The sequence below is a fragment of the Dreissena polymorpha genome, chromosome 10 (assembly GCF_020536995.1).
Source record: "Dreissena polymorpha isolate Duluth1 chromosome 10, UMN_Dpol_1.0, whole genome shotgun sequence".
In the NCBI taxonomy this organism is placed as follows: Eukaryota; Metazoa; Mollusca; class Bivalvia; order Myida; family Dreissenidae; genus Dreissena; species Dreissena polymorpha.
The window spans coordinates 61057844-61080406 of record NC_068364.1 but is presented as its reverse complement, the minus strand read 5'-3'; the positions used below and the strand labels follow the sequence as shown (position 1 = coordinate 61080406).

General features: G+C 35.0%; 1 protein-coding gene across 1 annotated transcript; it reads left to right on the top strand.

Annotated features, from left to right (window-relative positions):
- The first annotated feature begins 655 nt into the window (after nt 1–655).
- On the top strand, nt 656–21151 carry LOC127847724 (uncharacterized). Its single transcript, XM_052379822.1, has 2 exons — nt 656–1876; nt 18862–21151. The coding sequence occupies exons 1-2, from the start codon at nt 1044–1046 to the stop codon at nt 19106–19108; spliced, it is 1080 nt and encodes a 359-aa protein (XP_052235782.1). The 5' UTR covers nt 656–1043; the 3' UTR covers nt 19109–21151.
- The last annotated feature ends 1412 nt before the right edge of the window (nt 21152–22563 follow it).

Here is a 22563-nt window from a genome sequence, read left to right as displayed (position 1 = left end):
TGAGAGATGTATTTTATACTTCATATTTATGCAATCATCATAGTGTCACAAAATATATAACGACAGTTGACAACTGAACTCTCCAAGTTATTCAATCGTTTTGCGCTGCAACGCTTCATAATTTTCAGATTTTAAATCGTCAAAAGATGCCTATAATGGATATTTTAGAACATGGCAAGTGTTCGGTATTACAGTTTTCTCACAAATATCATAATTTAAGCGAAAATGCGCAAATCTGATTTATTTTAAATTTTTATCAATTTACCAAAATGTGAAAGGGCCCCTTTAATGCACAACGCACACGAAACACTTACTACGCTTTTAAATTAATGCATGTTTGACCATGTCGAGGCGCAGGTATATGTAATCAATTTTAAACAACATATTTTATATTATGCAATAAATGTAACTTCCACCCAAGTGTATCGAGCGCGAGGTTTATGGTTTGTTTGTTGCTGTTAATTGTGTAAAAACGTATATGATTTTAAAAGAAGACTATTTACAATGGTTAATCTATTTTTGTTTATACTCATTCACTTTGAAAGCGAACACCGGTAGATCTTATATTGCGAACTTCAATGTAGTCGGAGCGTTAGCGCTAGTCGGTTACACTATACCACAAAAACCAATCTTCCAATCAGTCGCTTGTCGACAGTTGATTGTGCTGACAAGTCCCATCGCGCTGCAAAAGGTTGTTGAACGTGTCGGGTATTTTGTGTTCTATCTGGAGGAACAATCCGAATGATTGTATAAATCTTAAACGGATATGAACATATTTTTTGGGGTGAAAAGTAGCAAGAATATTCTGTATTTCGTCGCCTCGAGTGTTTGTGATGTTAGAAATACATGTAATTAAAATGTGAAAAATCACCATGGATACATGAAAATGGACCCAGTGAAAATAGCGGTATTAATATTTTCCCTCTTGCTGGGAGCAGAGAACGGAGGATGTCGAGGTCTTCATCTCGACGGCGACCAATGGATTCGTATCCGAACTCGCCTGATGCATCAGACGAACTTCGTCGGCGTTCGAATAAACGCACATGGCGAGCGCGAAACACGAATCGCCTGCAACAAGACGCTGTATTTGGAGACGTTTCTCCCTAGCAGGCTACTCGCCGGACTATGACATGACGTTACGTCAGGTGACCGACGGCCGGGATATACTTCAGGCGGTTTTTCAGGGAGGCGCGTTGAAAGAGTGCGACCTTTCGTCAGACACAAATCAAATGTTGGATTTTATCTCATCTTTTATCATGGGTGATAGAGAAATATGTAGGGAAGACTTCGGGGACGTGTTTGTTTCCACGTCAATTACAAACTATACAAAACACAACATGTCGCTTGCACATTTGACGTTCCAAGATGCAACGGAATTGGGAGAGCTTGAAGATTACGTCAACATGAAAGCGTTACGGAGAGACTGCCGCAAATTTCTGGTGAAAGCAACCGAAACCGCAGAACAGGAAGCAAAATCTGGTAACTTCACAGACCTTTTGGCCGAAATTATCAATACACTCGATCCAGAAAAACTAAACAGCTACAAGGGTATTCTACCCGCGCCACCTAAAGAAACCCTATTAACCCCACAAGACCACAACCTCTCGAAACGATCTGCAGCCGTGCCGGTCAAGAAGAATCAGCGTTCTAAACGCGGCGCATTCGACTTTAGCAGCGTTCTCATCTTTCCTGGCACAAAATGGTGCGGCAAGGGCGACCTGGCGCAGTGCTTTGATGATCTTGGGGACGATCATGAGCTGGACATGTGTTGCCGCGACCACGACTGCTGTCCCTTTGTCATCCCGCCGTTCACGTCACGTCACAACCTCTTCAACTATCGCTTGCATAGCCTGCTGCATTGCGAGTGCGATCAGCGGTAAGTGTTATCGCGTTTCTGGGTCCTGTTTTATTAAATTATTAACCCATTTATGCCTGGTGGACTCTCCCATCCTTCAAAATTGGACCAATTTATTCCTGAAATTGGGGATGTCTAGTATACTTATTTCTATATTTAGAATATTTCTCACAGAAATTCCTTTAAGTAAACAGCGCAGACCCTGATGGGACCTGCATCATGCGGCGTCTCATATGGGTCTACGCTGTTTGCCAAGGCCTTTTTTTCTAGACGCTATGCATACATGGGTTAAATACTAAACAGCATAGTCACATAAAGATGAATATTACGATACATATTTCTGATTTGTTAATATGAAGCAGCATAATTGTTTTACACCAACTTAATAATTTTCTGGAATTTTATTCGTTTTTTAATGCCTCCTTTGTCTATTATTATAGAAGGGAACTTTTACATATCAGTCCCTTTTCAGGACAATGTCGTTGTAAGATTGTTGAACTATACGATTCAGTAGGATGATATTTAATTAACTGAACCCATATACAGGGTTTTGTATATTGTTATATATGCACAGGGTTTAGTGTATGTGCGTAAAGTCTCCTCCCATAATAGCCTCTGGAGTCCACACAGGCTAATCAGGGTAAACTGTTTTCGCTTTTTTGGAACTTTTCTTTTAAATCCTCTAAACGGATATATCAGTCTAGGCGCAGAGCAGATACACTTAGCCCGTCTCTCAAGGGCGCGACTCATGTATGCTTGTAAAATTGTGATCAAAACGTCGTTTAATACTCGTCGTTTTAACACTATAGAATCAAATACAATCACAAAAACTATTACAGTTAAACATAATTTGCATTTTGTGTTAGATTGAAAATACGGTTTCAATGAAACTTTAAATATGCTTTCCTTTTCTCTTTACATCTTAGTTAAATCTATTCCACTTCGTACCGTTTTTCTCACATGAGTCGCGTTCTGCGAAAACTGGGTTAAATGCATGTGCGTTAAGTGTCGTCCCAGATAAGCCTGTGTAGTCCGCACAGCCTAATCAGGGGCGACACTTTCATAAAATGCAGGATTTTTTCCTGTTAAACTACAAAAAGTACATACATTTCATGTTAATGATATCAGTATAATTATATTTGATATTATCAAAATGAGCGTAAGCAAAAACTTAATGTTAAAAAATATAATCAAAGAGAGTTATTGTTCACTCTAAACGGACAAGTTTACTGAAAAAAATTGTACATAAACTTACTCTAAACATATTCTCCTTAATTTTGTTATTTTGAAAGACAAATATATAGGACACTGACTGCCATATTCAACAATTAACGCGATGTCATATGTCGGTACCAAATGCACTCGTGTCAGAACATTTCGGGACTAACGTAAAAACTGCTTTAAATTTGGGACATTGGAATAACTAAGGGGCGCATAATTCACAAAAACGCATGAGAGAAAAAAAAATAAACTAACAAATGTTCCCGTTAGGTAATTATCTTTTATCACAGCAAACAGACTCTTTGGCACTCGCGTTCACCTGTTCTAAAACACCGAATGGAATGACATATATTGTGGGCGCTTGTTTATATTCAGTGCGTTCGTTCTTTGGAGGGTACGCACATAACAGCGCCATATTGCAATCACATAATGACGACTGTTCGACGGTCATGTTGGTTAAAGTGTTGACTCGTGCATCACAAATATATTTTTTTTTTACAAAAATTGTCTACAGTCGGGTTTACTTTTTTCAGGTCTAGTGAATATTTTATAATGCTAACCATGATGTTAAATCGTGAAATCTTGAGCGCACATTTTTAATCAATGTTCAATTTTAATCCTATACATCAATGCTAATATTGCGAATCATCAATAACAAAAATCACACACGGCAAAAATGAGAACCGTAATTACTCTAACTGATAAAATGAGTCGCATTCCGAGAAAACTGGGCATAATGCGTGTGCGTAAAGTGTCGTCCCAGATTAGCCTGTGCAGTCCAGTCCGCACAGGCTAATCAGGGACGACACTTTCTGCTTGTATGGTATTTTTTGTTTAAAGGAAGTCTCTTCTACACGAATATCCAGTTAAGGCACATGCATTATGCCCAGTTTTCTCAGAACGCGCCTCAAATGAATGAGCACTGCTACAGAATTGAAATCAAACTGGTTCGCGTTTTAGCACGTTCTATTCTCATGCTTGTTGGCACGTAGAAGTTAGAATCGCTTGGTCCGATTGCATTTCACATACATATGTGATGACAGCTGCAACAAGCGCCAAGATATGCGCAGAAGAGACATTATACAACTAGACATTAAATGAGGGGACGAATGCATGTTATTGTTAGTGTCTGTGTTTTGTGCTGTTCCAAATACCCGCCGCTGCATCACAAAATCGTAAGGTTTCAGTGCAAAGTTTCGTGATCATATTTGACACGGGCAACATACTCAGACAAATACCACGTTGCGAAATGATATGCGATCCATTTATTGTTTTCCAGGTAATATTTCATCATAGTTATCAGCATAATTTTGAGACATTTTTTGTCGTTGATATAAAACTTGTATCGCATAAAAAGAGAAAATAATTCAGCGTTGAGTTATTTAACCCAGTTTCATGTATATTTTATGAACTCGGATAGATTTAATTAGAAGGGGTTTCTGTTAAACCTTGTCAGACGGCTCGAGTCTATAAGGAGTACGAACCACTTGTATTTGGTCCGCACTTGCACCGCGTTCTGGTCGCATGATTCGGTTTAATATCTGCACCTATCTTGAAAGCTGCGGCGCTATTTCCGATGCCCCTTAAACAGCATATTCGCCTCATCAATTCGCGTGCCGTCCTGAATGGAATTCTCATTAAAATGCGGTGTTCGTGTGGCTTTTCATTAACCCATTTGCGCTTACATCCATTCTTTCATATCCATCAAGCCAGAACAGCAGAATTAATTCATTTTTAAAACTATGCATGTGTTGAAATGCATTTCTAATTACCCACTGAACAGTGATATGAAATCAGGGTCGTGAAACTTGTCTTACACCAAGTATTAGAGTACATCGTGTCACTATAGAAGGGAAAGACCGCCAATAATATTCATCACCAGAAATGTTGCACGTGTTGAATATTCAGCTCATTTGTTTAACTGAGAATTTTTAAAATGCTTAAATACAACATTTGAATATCTGTTTTGTACAATTGTAAAATGTTGTATGTTCCGATTCTACAAAATCGATATGCAAATAAATCAATTATGAATATGAAGATATTTTCATTTAAATTAGATCGATGTCCACACTACACATGTGTAGACTTGTAACTTCAACAAGTTTAAATGTTTAAATACAAACATGTAACTTCTTAAACTTCAGATCTGTCAGAAAATTAAGAAGTTGATAAAAAAAACTACATTAGCATGTTCAATATTTTCTAAGATGTACGATCGGTTTTAGTAATCTGCTACAAGTCAGCATCTAACAAGGGTACACTTTACAATTCTACAGATTACAAGTTGACAAATCACAATTCAACATTTTACAACGCATTTTCAAGTCAAACGGTGTTAGGGTAAAAATTGTCATTAGTAAAATCCTACCAGCCCACAGGTGGAAGTAACGTACCCTGGATAGTATATGGGCCCAGGAGCCTAATATATTCAAATAAATAATAAAACTTTTTTTAATGAGAGAAAAATTGACGAAGAACCATGAATGAAAAAATCCCCACCCTCTGATATTGGAATCATAACAATATATCGAACATTGCTTATTTGAACGGATATTATTTGACATGTATGTATAATCTATAATTGCAAGATGAAACATATCAGCTTAATACTCAACACGTGCAACATTTCTGGTGATGAATAATATTGGCGGTATTTCCCTTCCATATGTCACAGGCTATGGCGACCGGAAATAAAATATTTTTAAACGTATGAACACGCGCGGTGTTTATATTTATTATTTCATTTAAATCTAATTTGTCTTCAAAACGTATTCACTGCAATTTGGACGAATTCACTCTTCAACTCACCCTACGAACTAGTGCACTTTACTCAGAGATTTTTAATGAATTAATAAACCATTCGTTATACTTTGAAACCAAAAGGTGTCGGTATTAAAATATGCATTAACAATATTTCGCTCTCCGAAATGAGAGAACACTTTTAGATGTCACAATTTGCTACATTCGACTTGAAGATATCGCAAGTACCTGACGCCATGACCCACTTTTATTGAGTACGTGTCGTTTTGTTGATATACCGGTATGCTTTAAAATACTCCCAAGATGATATATATTTTTAATTAGCTTTTTACGGCTCTTTTATGTGGAATTTAATGATAGAATATCCCAATGTTATTATGAGGTGACGCACACAAGAGCAAGATTTGAGTTACCATGTATCGACAACAGGCAAAACTTGTATTCATTAAATATACCTATGACGAAAAGTAGCGACAGTTTTTTGTCACAATCTTTTTGACACATTCAAAACCACATACAGTGCACATTATGAGTTAATGTCCGGTCTTCTCTTGAGTTGTCATGTATTTTTTATTGAGAAATCGACATCTGTTGCGTCTGGATCTATACAGTAGACATTAAATTGATTACACAGATACGGTTTGTTAATACGTAGATCATATCTTATTAACCGTTTGCTAATATATACACATTGTAAATTGTTTGAAACAAAGGATCTTATAGATAAAATAATGCTATATATTAATACGTCAAATCTTCACGTTAAAGTATGCATAACCTCAGTAAGTATAAAGCACACTTAAATTCTTTCGGAATGTTAAAACATATACGTTTAAATCAACGAGTCCACACATCAAGGGCTGTGAAAAATGATACTGTTGAAGAAACAGTGTCACGTTGTTAAAGCGTTTATTTATTGCTCATTCTTAAACGCCTCGATTATGCGAATTCCTAATTATTTTTTCTGATATGCAATTTTACAAAATGTTCGTTTTTGCTTAATTAAATTATGATAATACACGTTGAAATATTATGTTCTTATTTTGCCAGTTTCAATTAGCCACGCGTCTGGCCTTAGTAATACCGCTTAGTGGAAGTATGATATAAGTCGTGTTCTGAGAAAACTAGCATAATGCATGTGCGTAAAGTGTCGTCCCAGATTAGCCTGGGCACACCGCACAGGCTAATCAGGGACGACACTTTCCGCTTTTATGTCATTTTTCGTTTAAATGAAGTCTCTCCTTAGCAAAACTCCAAATTAGGCGGAAACTGTCGTCCCTGATTAGCCTGTGCGGACTGCACAGGCTAATCTGGGACGACACTTTACGCACGTGCATTATGCCCAGTTTTCTCAGAACACGACTCATATATCATAGAACGAATACATAAAGTTTGGCTGACTGAGGTGTTGAAATTTACGTCTTGGTAGACATCGCTCGATCGCCTGATTGTAATCAAAAGCTTTTAATTACATAAAACATCACTTACGTAATTGGAAAGGCTGGATTACATGACATTACGACATTACGACACGCAAGAATCACATACTTTAAATGTAAAACGGTAAATAACACACTACAACACTCTTAGTAACTACCTTTTTGCAGGCCAGCTAGTTTGTATGGTGTAGTTAATGTTCTAGTGACACGATCACTTCTCACATCCCAGAAGAGTTCCGCTTAATCAATTATCGAAGCTGGTACACGTTGGAAATACTGCTGACTAAATTAGATGAAGAAAATAAAAAATAGCTTCGCTCTGTGAAAAAGGCTTAATTCGTTTAGAAGAGACACTGCAGACTGCACAGTCTTATCTAACGACACTTTATGCACATGCATTAAGCCCTATGTTCGCAGATCGCGGCTAAAATATTAACCCATTTATTCCGAGCGTCTAGAAAAAGGCCTTTGCAAACAGCGTATACACATCTGGGTCTGCGCTGTTTGCTTACAGGAATTTCTGTAAGAAGTATTCGAAATATAGAAATAAATATACTAGACATCCAGAATTTTGGAAATACATCTATACAATTTAGAAGGATGGGAGAGTCCACAAGGCATAAATGGATTAAACCATTAAAATAATAGCATCACACACACACATTCAAAGTATGAATTGGGACAGTTAGATTTGGAACTTGAGCGATATTCTTGAATTGAAACTGAGTATTTAATGAATAAATCCACGTCATATCTGCAAGCACTTAAAATAATATATATTGATACTGCTAATAGTTTACAGGTATAGTCGACTATGATTTGTCATAAATGAAAACGGTTTCACGAATAACTTCGCCATTGTGCCTAAATACACGTGTTTATAAATTCATGGATTATCCACGTCCTAAACATTTAACTTGTATTTTCTAATTGACATGGTTTTATGTTACCAATTGCGTTGTTTTTGAAAGCAAAACTATCACAATATAAAATACCAATTAAACGATCAGCGTAATTCGTTTAATTATCTAGCGAGCACGATTGGATATTAATTTCAGTGAAATATGCTCATTAGCGTGTGTTTTACATCCTTACAGAAGGCCAGGATATAACTTCCCCGGACCTCTGTGCAAGAAACTATTAACAATAATACAGCCAGCACTAAAAAAACACATGTAGTCCATCATTTGATATCGCTGTTCATACGTTATGCCAATGTCGAGGATATAAAAGCTAGCACGCGGTATGCTCACGTTTAACTATATCGCTTATTGCCGATTTTTATTCTCTATCATCAGTTTGTTTACTTTACTGTTTTATTATGTTAACAACGTGAGTCGCGTTTTCATGTTTGGAATCAATTGTGATTTCAGTTTTTGATTTGAAAAAACGAAACGTCATCTGTTTGAACCGATTCAATCAGTCATCGTATGTCACCTCAAATACTAATAACGTGCATGTTAGTTCACAGAATGATAGATACAATAATAGTATGGATGCGATTCGCAATGTTATGTGCTTCACGCCACATTGCGACTGCACGTGTTCCATCAATCCTTATGTGGAAATATTGTGGAATGCCTTTAAAAACGAATACATCTTTTCCAAGTTAAGAATGAAACAACATTCGTTGACATTAAATCGCAGAATGCGCATGTTTTGACATTTCTTTCGTGGTTTATTTTTTATTAGTTGATTGTAGATCGAATGATTAAGGAATGCATATTGATTCCATTGACAACTTTAAGTCTAGACATTTTAATGCGAAAAATATGCATTATATTTCAAGCCCGTTGTATTTGTTCATTTGTCTTTTATACCACCTATGGCGTTTGCGACAAATTAATGGGCAGAATTAAATTCAAACAAAATCACACAAATTCCGTCCCATTTCACTCCATTTCACATAACATTCAACGCAAAAATCATAAATAAATAAATTAGCCCATTAAATGCTTTAAATCTAGTATTACAATCGACGATCGAGTGTTTGATTTGTCATCCGTAAAGAAAAAACTCCCGTGGATTTCGTTACGCGTCAGCATTTTACACAGGGTAACGCTCTGGTCCTCCCTCACTCGATTGAGATTTCTATGATCGATCGCAGATATAACAACCAAGGTCAGTGTTGTCTTCCGCGTATCATCGTAACTATTATGCTATTAATTAATATGAGGCGTGTGCTGAGAAAACTGGATAATGCATGTGCGTAAAGACAGTATTAGTGTCGTCCCAGATTAGCCTGTGCACTGCAGGGACGACACTTTCCGCTTTTATGACATTTTTTTCGTTTAAATGAAAAATCCAATTTAGGCGGAAAGTGTCGTCCCTGATTAGCCTGTGCGGACTACACAGGCAAATCTGGGACGACACTTTACGCACATGGATAATGCCCAGTTTCCTCAGAACGCGACTTATATAATGAGCCCATAAACATTTTCAAAAATTGAAAATTGTGAATATTAAAAAACAGAGGACTTAATTGATTTATGGAAGTTGTTGGCAAGTTCAAGGAATATTTTGAGGTTGTCTTGTCCATGAGACCACTGCATGTCTATATCGTCTATGAAACGTAACCAGCGATAAGGTGTCAATGGTACCGCCTTCAGGAGCTGTCCATCGAGATGTCCCATGAAAATGTTGGCATATGATGGTGCCATTTTAGTTCCCATTGCTGTACCTTGTATTTGGAGGTAATGCACCCCATTGAACTCAAAGTTATTACATTTCAGGATAAGGGTCAGTAAATCCACTAATGTTTTTGTTGAATGGTCTTTTGTGTCTCTTGTTTCCCAAGCATGTGTGCAGGCCTCAATGCCTTCTTCGTGGGGAATGTTTGTATAAAGAGATTCAATGTCCATGGAGACAAGTAATGTGTCACTTGTTAGAGTGTCGGATGATGCTTTTGTAAGATAGTCCGTTGTATCTTTTACATACGACGGAAGTTTTACTACGTGAGGTCTGAGATGATAATCCACAAACTCCGAAATCCGTTCAGTTGTGTGGCTATTCGCTGAGACAATTGGACGTCCAGGGTTGCCGGGTTTGTGTATTTTTGGTAAAAGATAAAATCGGCCAGCTCTGGGGTTGGTGATTGAGAGATAGTCGAAGTTTTTTTCGCTGATTTCTCCAGAGTGTAACATTTCTTTGAGTTTTGTTACTTCTTTTGCCTGAAATTCCTGGGTGGGATCAGAGTCTAAACGCCTGTAAAACCTGGCATCGCTGAGTTGTCGGTCGGCTTCAGATATATACTGTTCTTTTTCCATAACGACAACCGCGGACCCTTTGTCTGCTGGTTTTATAATAATGTCATTATTGTTTTTCAATGACCGCAGAGCTTGTCGTTCATGTTTAATGAGGTTGCTTTTCATGTTTGTATTTGTTTGGGCTTCTGAAATGTCCGATTCGACATTATGAATAAATGTTTCGAGCGATACAGATTGTTTTTGGGGTTCCCATTTGCTTTTTAGTTTGAATTTGGGGTACATTTCATTATTGTTTGTGAGTTCACAATCCTCAGAAGTGGTGGTTGTTAGCCTTTCCTGACTTGGACTGCGCCTATCCTGAAGGCTACTGCGTCTTTCGTCAAGGCTACCCATTTCATTAAGGATTTGGTTTTCTGTTTGTGAATCTGAATTTTCTCTTTCGATAGGAACAGAGCTGTTATCATAAAGTGGTTCTGCTTTTGAAAAGTGGGACTTGAGTCTAAGTTGTCTACTAAAAGATTTGCTATCTTCAATCAGGCTACCTCTGTCAATGTGGGGTGGTTTCGGACCCTTTGAAAGTAATTTTTGTTCGTGTTCTGTAAGGTCTGTGCTTGAAAGATTTACGACAATATTGGGCTGACTGTTAGGTCGAGTATTGGATTGACGACGTTCAAATCGGCGAATTCTAGGTTTCTTGGTTTTAGAGACATTAGTAAACTTCACATTAGTCAAATGGGAAACACTATTAAGATCAGAAAGTTTCTTTGAGTTTCTGTGAGTACGATTCAGAAGTAGACACCATATGTTTCTGAACCTCAGAGAGCAAGTGTTCAAACTCAACAGGATCTAACGACGGATTTATTGGCATTCTCTTCCCGTTGTAGAACATTTGTTCGATGTTGGTAATATCGATTATTGTAATATTTTTTCTCAACCAAATATATATATATATATATATATATATATATATATATATATATATATATACATATATATATATATATATATATATATATATATATATATATATATATATATATATATATTTATTTATTTATTTACTTAAACTTAAGCAATAAAACAATACCGGCTTCACTACTTAAATACAATAAAAGTAAAATATTATGTAATAAATTAATATAAGTAGCGTTAAGACAATAATTCTTATGATAGTATGAACATTTTTTTAGGAACATAAAGACACTGTTTTTCATTAACTGAAAGGATACGAGAAAGGATATTTGTGCACTCGGATTCCTCATCTACCGGTCACCTGTCACCCTAACCGGACATTTCTTTTGGGTTTTAACTTTACTTTGAACTATTGTGACTACAATCATTGTGATGATGGTAATGATCGTGATAATCATGATGATGATGTTGATGACGCTGATTATAATGAGGATGATCATAATACTGCTGATGCTGATAATGATGACGATGTGGCGGATAATGATAATGATGATGATACTGATTGTGGTGGTGGTGGTGATGATGATGACGACAACATCAGAGTTATGATAATACTGGCGTTGATTTTGATATTGATGCAAAAAAAATCATGATAATCAAATTAAGAAGATATTTTTTTGTTATTATTAATTATCCAAAATAATGCTAATGCTGATATTGATGGTGGTGTGGTGGCGATGATGATGGTTATTTTGTTATTGATAATGATGATCATGACTGTAGTGATGCTGATGACGATATTGATGGTGAGGAAGATAATGATGATAGTGATAATCATGGTGGTGGAAGGGTAATGCATGTTTATAATAGTGATATACTTCGAAGTTAACCATGAACAAGAGTATACATGCGCGACACATGCCATTTCATTTTCCTGAATGATTTACAGACACACGAATGGAATGTCATTAATTTGATTGCAACTAATTATTTATCATCGCTTAGAACACGGCCACTTGAAAAAGGTCGTTACTTTAATCCCGTTATCTCATACATTGAATAGAACCAACATGTAAGTCGACCTCAAATCCATTTTACGTTCGTAGTAATTAATGTAGAACTGTTTGGGTTGTCACAACCAATTATACGGTTCATAAATAAAGCACACATATATATACATACATACCAAAGCCACGCAAGTTGACAGACAATATAATTATGTCGAGCTCCTTGATTGTCAACATATAATTTGCACTTTATGTAATCCTAACGATTAAGAAGAGGAATATCACTTCATATTTAAATGTCCATGTTATTTAGAAGAAGGATCCAAATACATATCGAAACATTTCTCAATAAGACCAAGTAGGCTTAACATTTTTGAAACTTTTAAATAGTAATAATAAAGGGACCCTCAAAAAGTTAGCACTTGACTGTATTACATGCTTTAAGAAGAGGGAAAATGTATTTTTTTTACTGAAACGTTTATTATTGTAATCTATTAACTGTTTCATATGAAATGAATGAATTGTGTTTTCGTCTATTAAGGCTGATTTCTTTTATCATGACAGTTTATTATAAAACGAATGAATATTGTTTTTTCTGCCTCAACTGATTTTTGTTAATATATGGTTTACACACTCAATTCATTGTGTAAATGAACACACAAGACTCTCACGCATAATGCATTATTATTTCAATTACTGTTTTTCACGAATGTATTAATGTCTTATACTATTGATCACGATGAGCTGTACTATGCGTAACTAAATACAATATTGTTCTGTTTTGATCTGTTCTGATAATGTTCCTGCTTTTTATAACAAGTAAAGTAGTTATGTGTAAACAATATTTCAAATTAATTTCCGTTAAACAATCGTTTTTATTTTTGCATTTATATGACTATTACACGTCACAATACTACCTTTGTTTTTATTCAAACGAATTCCGTAAGTTATTATGATCTTGTTATTTTATTTTAATTGAAAAGCACATGAAGATTTTTCTCAATAATGCACAAAATTGTGCAATACACCTGGTGTTAGCCTCTAAAATACAGCAAATCGATGAACGATCACTCTAGTCCCTTTGATTGACTGTCGGTGTTTGATAATTTGTAGTTTAACACCTGTCGACATGAGGTTAGAAATTTAACACCATGACCACTCATTTTACCCGCCCAAGGACCAATAATCTGTTAAATAAATCAGCGTTTATCTCAGTGCAAATGGTTGCATGATTGCCATCAACATTGGATTTGTTTAGAGGATCATCTGAAATCCCTAGCGTAGGTGGTCGGCCTATTTGTCATTCAATCAACCAACTGAAATCCCGAGCATAGGTCATTGGTGTATTTGTCAGTCAAGCAACCAACTGAAATCCCGAGCATAGGTCATTGGTTTGTCAGACAAGCAACCAAAACAGATCGAATTTCGTATTATTTAATAGCATATTGCTCGTAATACTATTGTGCTTGAATAGTCATGTAACAAGACCCATTGTATCGAATAAGGCTGTTAGAATCAGAAATACATAACCTGATGAAAGAATAAACTTACAGATACCTTTTTACTATTTTTATAATGGCAAGTTTCAAATACACTTGTCAAATATTCCAAAAATATATATTCTTCTGTATGTTATGTACAAACCAACTTAAAATAAAATTTGTATTTGTATTTAATAAGCCCACCATTCTGACAACGAAACATGAAAACCAACATTTGGAATTTTTGTATAGTGGAAATTGGAAAAATAGTAAACTCTTGGAACGCATTTCTTTAAAATACTACACGAACTTGTAGTGCCAACACGTTTTAAAACTACCTTACAAATTCGCCAGACTGTTGGGTGTAGAGGTAACATGTTTGCTACGACAGGTCCAATGTTCAAACCCCAAGAGAGGCACATTTATTATCTTGTCTATGTTATTATAATTATTCGTAACTATTCCAAACATTACAGATTTGTGATTTAATTTAATTCATTTAATGACATTTTTAAGGAAACGCACGTATGTATTAACACGTGCCTTCGAGAGTATTTCGCGCTTTAAATAGCATTATTTGTGTGCCTAAGGATCAGTTCGGCTCATTCACGTGAACGGTACATATACTGGTATTGTGCTGATCTAGGGGAACACATGCACTATGTTCGGCACATCGATGTATGTTGTCCTCATCCTGTTTACTTTTCAATAAGGTCAACCAATACGATTTGCGTACGTTAATTGATACAACTAAGTTATCATTTGCCATTGTTCTCCCGTTTGAAGGCGTATATACATAATGATATAAGCAAACCGTATTTCATTTAATCGCAGATTCAGAAGCATTTTACATGACATAAAGCTTGTGTCAGATTAACCCATTTATGCCCAGTGGACTCTCATATCCTTTTAAATTGGATCAATTTATTTTCGAAATAAGGGATTTCTAGTATACTTATTTCTATATTTATAATATTTTTTTACATAAATTTCTTTAAGCAAACAGCGCAGACCCAGATGAGACGCCGCATCATGCGGCGTCTCATCTGGGTCTACGCTGTTTGCCAATGCCTTTTTTCTAGACGCTAGGCATAAGTGGGTTAAATGAAATAGTTTGGCGTTTAGTGTGTTACTTATTGTGTACTTATTGCACATGTATTTGTTGAAGTAATTGAGAAATGATTGCTGAAATAACTCTTATGAAGAGAGCATCCTCGTATATGTCATTAGCGTTCTTATTTGTAAAATAATTGTCGTCTATCTCGAGCATCTAAATCACAAATGATGGTCGTGTATATTACCTGTACCAGTACTTATTACTCCAAGAATTCTAAAGGCAATAACCGAACGAAACAATGCCACTGACCGTATGATTAAACCAGCTTCCAGTAACAAAAACAGAACGTTAGGGGTAATAAAACGCCATTCCAATCGCGTTGTTATTACTTCGTCATAAAAAAAATCTGTGTTCCCGAAAAAAACATTTACTGTAATGCAAAACACCATGAATCTTAAACGAATGTTTAGTGAAATAAACTACGCGCATTCCAGGCATAATAGCAAATACTGGAGAAGAATAGTTTAATTGCTGTATGAATGATAATTTTGGAAGGTAGGTATATGCTGTTTTCGGCTCGTTTAATCAGAACTTTAGTGCCTTTTTCATGTATATGTTAGTTTGTTAACCAATATGTACTGAAACGTTATTTTATATCGTATTAATTTAACCTTTATAATTGTCAATCAAAGTAGAAAATATAACGCCACGCAACGCACATATATCGTTATTAATGAATATTTACGAACATTACAGAACAATTAACCATCACCATGAATTGATTGGAGAACACATATTGAAAACATTAAATACTAATTTTATTTTTATTAGGTTTCAAAAAACGAGAGGTTATCAACAGAGGCGTTGGTAGCTGTTATCGACACCTGTAAATCCCGATCTATATACACACATTATCTATGCAATAAGTTATATACATATGCAATTATGCAAGTATTATCTTCTATTTATCTGTGAGAAAGTAAGTGGATCTATTCTATTGTTTCATTATTTATCACTCTGGTTACATTCATTTAAGTATGTTCTTTATCCATAAAAGTAACAGGTCTTGTAAGCTCACCTGAACACAATGTACTCATGGTGAACCTTTGTAATCGCCATTTGTCCGTCTTGCGTCGCGCGGCGTCAAAAGTTGCATTGTTAACACGATAGAGGCCACACTTCTTGTCCAATATTCTTGAAAATTGGTAAGAAGATTTGTCACAAGAGTATCTTTGACGGGGTGACACTTGTTCCGGTTGGTTGAATAATATTGTAAACACTATAGAGGCCACATAACTGGTCCGATCTTCATGACACTTGGTCAGAGCATTTGTCCTTATCATATCTTGAATGAGTTTGGAAATGAATCCGATTGATCGAGAAATATTGCCGCCAGAGGGGGGAGGTGGGGGCATTTTTCCGTATATGGCTATAGTAAAACATTGTTGACACTAAAGAGTCAACATTTATTCTCCGATCTTTATGAAACTTGGTCAGAACATTTTTCCTAAAGATATATTGGATACATTTGAAAATGGTTCCGGTTGGTTGAAAAACATGGCCGCCAGGGGACGGGGCATTTTTCCTTATATGGCTATAGCTAAACCTTGTTATAGGGGCCTTTTGACGTTTTGGTAAATTGACACAATTAAACACAGTTGTTTCAGATTCGCAAATTTTCGTTTTAGTTATGATATTTGTGAGGAAACAGTAATACCATGCTCTAAAATAGCAAATATATTCATCTTTTGACGATTTAAACCTGAAAATTATAAAGAGTTGCAACGCGAAACGATTGAATAATTTGGAGAGTTCTGTTGTTGTCGTTATGTTTTAAGAAACTACGAGGATTGATTTTATAAAGTATAAGATACATCATTCATCGTATAAGCACGGATGGCCTAGTGGTCTAAGTGGTATACTTTTACTCTAAGACTCTACGGATCAAAGGTTCGAGCCCTGTTGAGGGTTACATTTTTCTGTTTTGTTTTTATTTCATTCTGGATTCTTTACTGGAGTTTGTTTTTAGTTCTAATGTTCAATACATGCAAAGATCTGTGAAAAGGCCCCTTTAACACTCTAGAGGCCACATTTCTTTCCTTTATACATGGGACGGGGTAAGAAGAGCTGTTCCAATGATATCTTGCACAAGGTCGAAAAAAAAAGTTACGGTTAGTTGAAAAACATGACCACCAAGGGGCGGGGCATTTTTCGTTATATGGCTATGGTAAAACCTTGTTAACACTCTAGATGCCACATTTTTTGTCCGATCTTCATGACAATTGTCAGAATATTCGCCTAAATGATATCTTGGATCAGTTCTGAAATGGTACTGGTTTGTTGAAAAACATGGCTAGGGGGTGGGGAATTTTTCCTTATATGACTATAGTATAACATTGTAAAAAGTTACATTTATAGTCCAGTCTTATTGGTCATGGTCAGAACATTTTTTGTAATGATATGTCGGATAAGTTCTAAAACGGTTCCGGTCAGTTGAAAAGCATATAAACTGCCAGTTTGAGGGGAATCTTTTCTTATATGGCCGTAGTAAACCCTTGTTAAACCTGTTTTAGTCACATGTATAGTTAAATCTTCAAGAACCTTGGTCGGAACATTCGTTCTTGGGCTTCACAGAGATCAGGTCAGTTGCTTTGTATCTCAGGTGAGCGACATCGGGGTTTTCAGGTCTCCTTTATATTTTTAGGACATATACTTAAAGAAAAACGTAAAATAAAGTTTAAGATGCATTTAATATATGTTTGTGTTAAAAAGATTTGTATCACTTGCTTGTTAAATATATCTTCCGAAATGCACGGACCATAATCTGTGCTAATATTTATTAATTGTTCTGTTTTTCATTTATTTATTATAATTAACATTACTTGCCTCCGAGTATTTTCAAATCAGAGTTAAATCGCGTATTTTCTTCTTAGTGATACCTTTTATATTTGACGCCATAAAAAAGCATAAACAACAGTAATTAACTGCATCACTCTTGTATGATATTTTTTTACATTCAATACATATCCCAAGAAAAAAAGTAATGTTTGCCTACATATATAATGTTCTTCCAGTTTGAAATGAAGCATTTTTGTCAGTTACCGTCTAGTGTACAGTTATTTGTTTCTTAGCAACAACATTACAAGGGAATACATAATAATAACTATAGGGCGGTATTACTCGATGAATTACTTCAATAACAGAAGAGTTTTTCCTAGGACCAAGAGGCATTTTTTTCTGTTTTGTTTCCCAACTAGTTGAGATTATTAAAGCCAACTTTTCATGGGAGGCATATTTTTTTATAAGATCGAAATCGAAAATGCATCTAAAGTGATTGTTGCCTATAACCACAAGTATTGCCGTTGTCATTTGACAGCTTTTATTAATTACATATACTCTTTGTGGAATGAGGTTTTTACGACGGCTAAAAAGTATCCAAACACAATCCAAATATAAGTTTCTTTTGATGATGTGTTTAACTTCGTATTCATCATGCGAGTTATTCTTTTATTTGAAACCTTCACGCACTAATAGCCCGTAAACCATTCCATCAATACAAATATTGGAAAAATGTAACTTCAAAAACAATATCAGATAAAACATTATTGTTAACATGCGCCAGTCTTTTATTTAAAGCGATGCCAATTTGCCTGTTCCACATAACGCAACCCATGTGCTTTTTCTTTAAAATGGTTGCCATTTTAACCATTGCGCACTGAAGAATGGTTCCTTGATCATCTCTTTTAGTAGGTTGATTTTAGATAAATTGCATTTATACGCAACCAATTGCTATTTTAAAGTACTCAAATATAATCCCTCGCCTGGTGAACTGAATCCTTAATTGACACATAATCTATTCATCATATACGACACTGTAAACTCTATTATTACAACACGCCGGTGTTCACATCTCTTTTCAGGTTTCGTGGATGTCTGCGTCAGTCCGTGTCCTCGATGGCAAACATGATCGGCAAGATCTACTTCAACATTCTGGGCAGCAAATGTTTCACGTTCTCCGAGGAGGAGGTCTGCGTTGAGCGGTCCTGGTGGGGTCGATGTCTGCGGTATGAGTCACAACAGACCGCCCTGCTGGAGAGCCAAGTGGCCTTTAACGAGGAGCATGCCTTAGAAAATGTCGCCATCGATAACAAAACAAGGCGAAAGTAGTGCGGACTTCGGGACAATGAAAACGATATTTTGCTAAATGTATTCAGGTGAATGACACAATGCGAAGGACACGGAGCCTTGTTTATATGTTCATGATTGTAATTGAAAGGTTTTGCTCGGAGTTGTTTCCACGTATATGCCAGCGACAGGTATGCAAGTACTCGGGTTACTGACATACTCTTAATATCATTCGGATAGATTATGGGATTATTCCAAAATTCATAGAGAATTGCTAGTGGTTTGATACAATTGGAGACGAATTTATTTGGAAGTTTGTTTCAGTCAAGTGTTCTAAAGGGCTATTTGTTTATCATTTTGCAACAATAGACTTCACTGTTGTTGACACTGTGTGAAGTCAATGGCCGATTCGTATTGTTATTATTAATGCCAAATGGTTTGTTAGCAATTTTGCTCTAACAACTGTTGAATACTAAGAATGTGAAGTTCGTTTCTAAAGTTTCATGTATTACTCGAATGAGTGTTATGGAATGCATGTTAATGGAATTTACCTTTTAAGTCATGTTAAAAGGAAAATAAATTTTACAAGTGATAACATCAAATAAATAGAAATATTCACACGCAGACGTCATAAGTATATATTGCTGTCTTATGTTTAGGTCATTTCATTGCTGATATTGCTAATTATATGTTGCAACTAAGTGCCTAATTTTTCTTTAACATAATACTAGTATTAATTTGTGGTTGTATGGGGTACCGCAGCACAGTTGAAGGCAATACACGTTTGGTTGTTATGGTAAATATATCCAACTAAAGTATTTAAAGGCGGCTTAAAATTAAAAATCTTTAAAACATAAAATTGAACAGTTGCACATTTAAAAGAGTCGTACCATTTTTAAGCAGACTTACGAATGTGTTTGTTGATTAGTTCGGCTACATAATTCAATCCATCAGGAGTAAGTTACCTAAAGGGTCTGGTTCATATTATCGTTGTTTCCATAATATTTCTTGTCACCTGTGGGTCTTTTCCATTGTGCCTTAACACAGCCATGCGGATTTGAATCATTAGAAATGATTTGAATATTTAGTAATGATTTGAATATTTTTTCTGCTTTCTCTGTCAAGACTGAACGTTAACAAGATAAAATAATGTCTTATTTCTCACATTTGGACTTCCGGAAGGATCTTCGATTGAACAATTTTTAATACATATAATATAATAAAAATGATATCTTATAATCTAAGATAAATTAATCTATTGGTGTACACGCAATGTTTTTTAAAATGATACCATTTTTACATTATTACTGTTATCAACATATGTGTTGCCAGTGCTTGATTGCAAATTGGATAAAAAAATTAAATTGCATACGAGCTCACGGGTATTTATTACATTACCGGGTAAAAATAAAATCGTAATCCTATTGTAAAAAAAAGACCGATTGCAAAACATAGAAGTGGGTGTTTTGCATTTGTCATTTCAATTATTTACACTCTACTCATATTTGTAAACCTGTGTGCTATAATGATTTATGTTAATATGTTGTTTGTTAAGTACGTAACGGGTAATAATTATGTAAATAATCTTGTATAGATAATAACATGTTTTGTATTAGAATAAAATAACGATATCAATTTCAGATTAAAAAAAATTGATACCTTTGTCTTGATTTGACATTAAATGAGAATTGAGACAACTCGAATAACTTAAAGGTGAGGACACATTACGTTTATTGTGTAATATTTAATACGAGTAATTGAGGTCAGACAGAAAAACAATAGGAAGATGTAAGAAGATGTAAGCTTAATAACACTGGATCAACTAACAAGAACCTACCAGAATCGCAGCATGAATTCAAACATTCACCGCTATAGTGGTTTTAGTGAAAACGTCGACATATATCAAACTTGGTTTTGTTATTATTGGTTTGTAAAAACGTGAATGGTAAATTTATTCAAATAGCATGTTGTCTGATCAATACTGCATAAAGCATCGTATTGTATATACCAATAAATACACAGGAAACATTAGATAAACTGCACTGGTTTGTGAACGATTATACTCAAATAAAAACTATTTTTTTAGGTAATATTCTTCCGTATTTTTTAAGTTGTTTGTGCGTTTGTCCCAAAACATGTATAATATAAAAACCATAACAAGATAAATTAATAAAATGCAGCGCGTTATCTCCGCAATGGAGAAGAATGTGTGGCATTGCATATCAACATCCGAGTAACTGATGCAAATGCTATATCAAATGGCCCAAGCTGTGACATTTATAAAAAAAGTCATAATGTTTAATCATATTTACAACTATCTGATAAAATATATAGCAAGTATTATGTCCAGTTGCATTAATAATCAATGTATATTAAATCCATATGACATAAAACACATATATGCATACATATTTGTTTAAGTACAGGGTAACAATCATAATAATAACGAAACGTTTTTTCATTAACTTAAATAAAACATAGAACATGAGTGTCAATGCAAACGATTACAATAATTAACACCTATACTATTTCTTTACATGTATGTGTGTTTATGGTATGAAGCACAAATGCATGGTTATGATAAGAGGATATATTATGAAAATGATTTCGCTCTATCGTTTTATTTGAGATTTAAATACGGTTATTGGTCTTTCAAAATTTTTATGCACATCAAGTTTAATGACCTCGTAGAACAAAGCGATTAACTCCTAAGTCAACATACATTGACTCCTCATTATTGCGAAAGTAAAAATGAAAGAACCACCGTTCAGAAGATAGAATTAAAACGAGCTTTACAATAGACAATACTAGTATTTTAGTTGGTACTCGAACTTAAATAAAACGACCAAGATAACAATAAAAACACGTTTGTACACACACACAAAAACTGTTGATAATAAAAACAATTGTGTCATGCGGTCTTTCAACTATCTGATTGTTTTTAAAGTTCACCAGGTTTCTATCTGTTTTAAATGAAGTTTCAATAAAGCCACTAATGAATGATGAATGAGGGCAACGGTTTTTTATGGCGTTGTTTTTGTTCTGAAAAACATGTGAGATGAATACGATTCATTGAACAGATGTCATGTCTTCGGTCGAATACGTTATACACATATTACATATGCGTTTCGTGAAATAATAGATTAAACACTTCCGATTTCTCATTCTTAGTTACTCGGATATGTCTTAAGTGTTATAATCACTTATTAACAAAAAAACTTTTAATATGTTACTCTGTGGTCGGGAAAAGGAAACAATGAATCACATCGAAGATTGCTTGCTTAGATGCATCTTTATTTTAGATTAGTATTATATGATATTATTTTTCAATTATGTATTTATTTATAAAGAGTATACACTGACAATAAATGCAATTATATGCATGTTTGTGATGTTTGCCAATAAGATCTATTTCAACGCATGAGCAACACCAATATTACATACGCTTCGTCTTTATAGACAGTAATTTACAACATTCATTCAAATCGCTGATTATA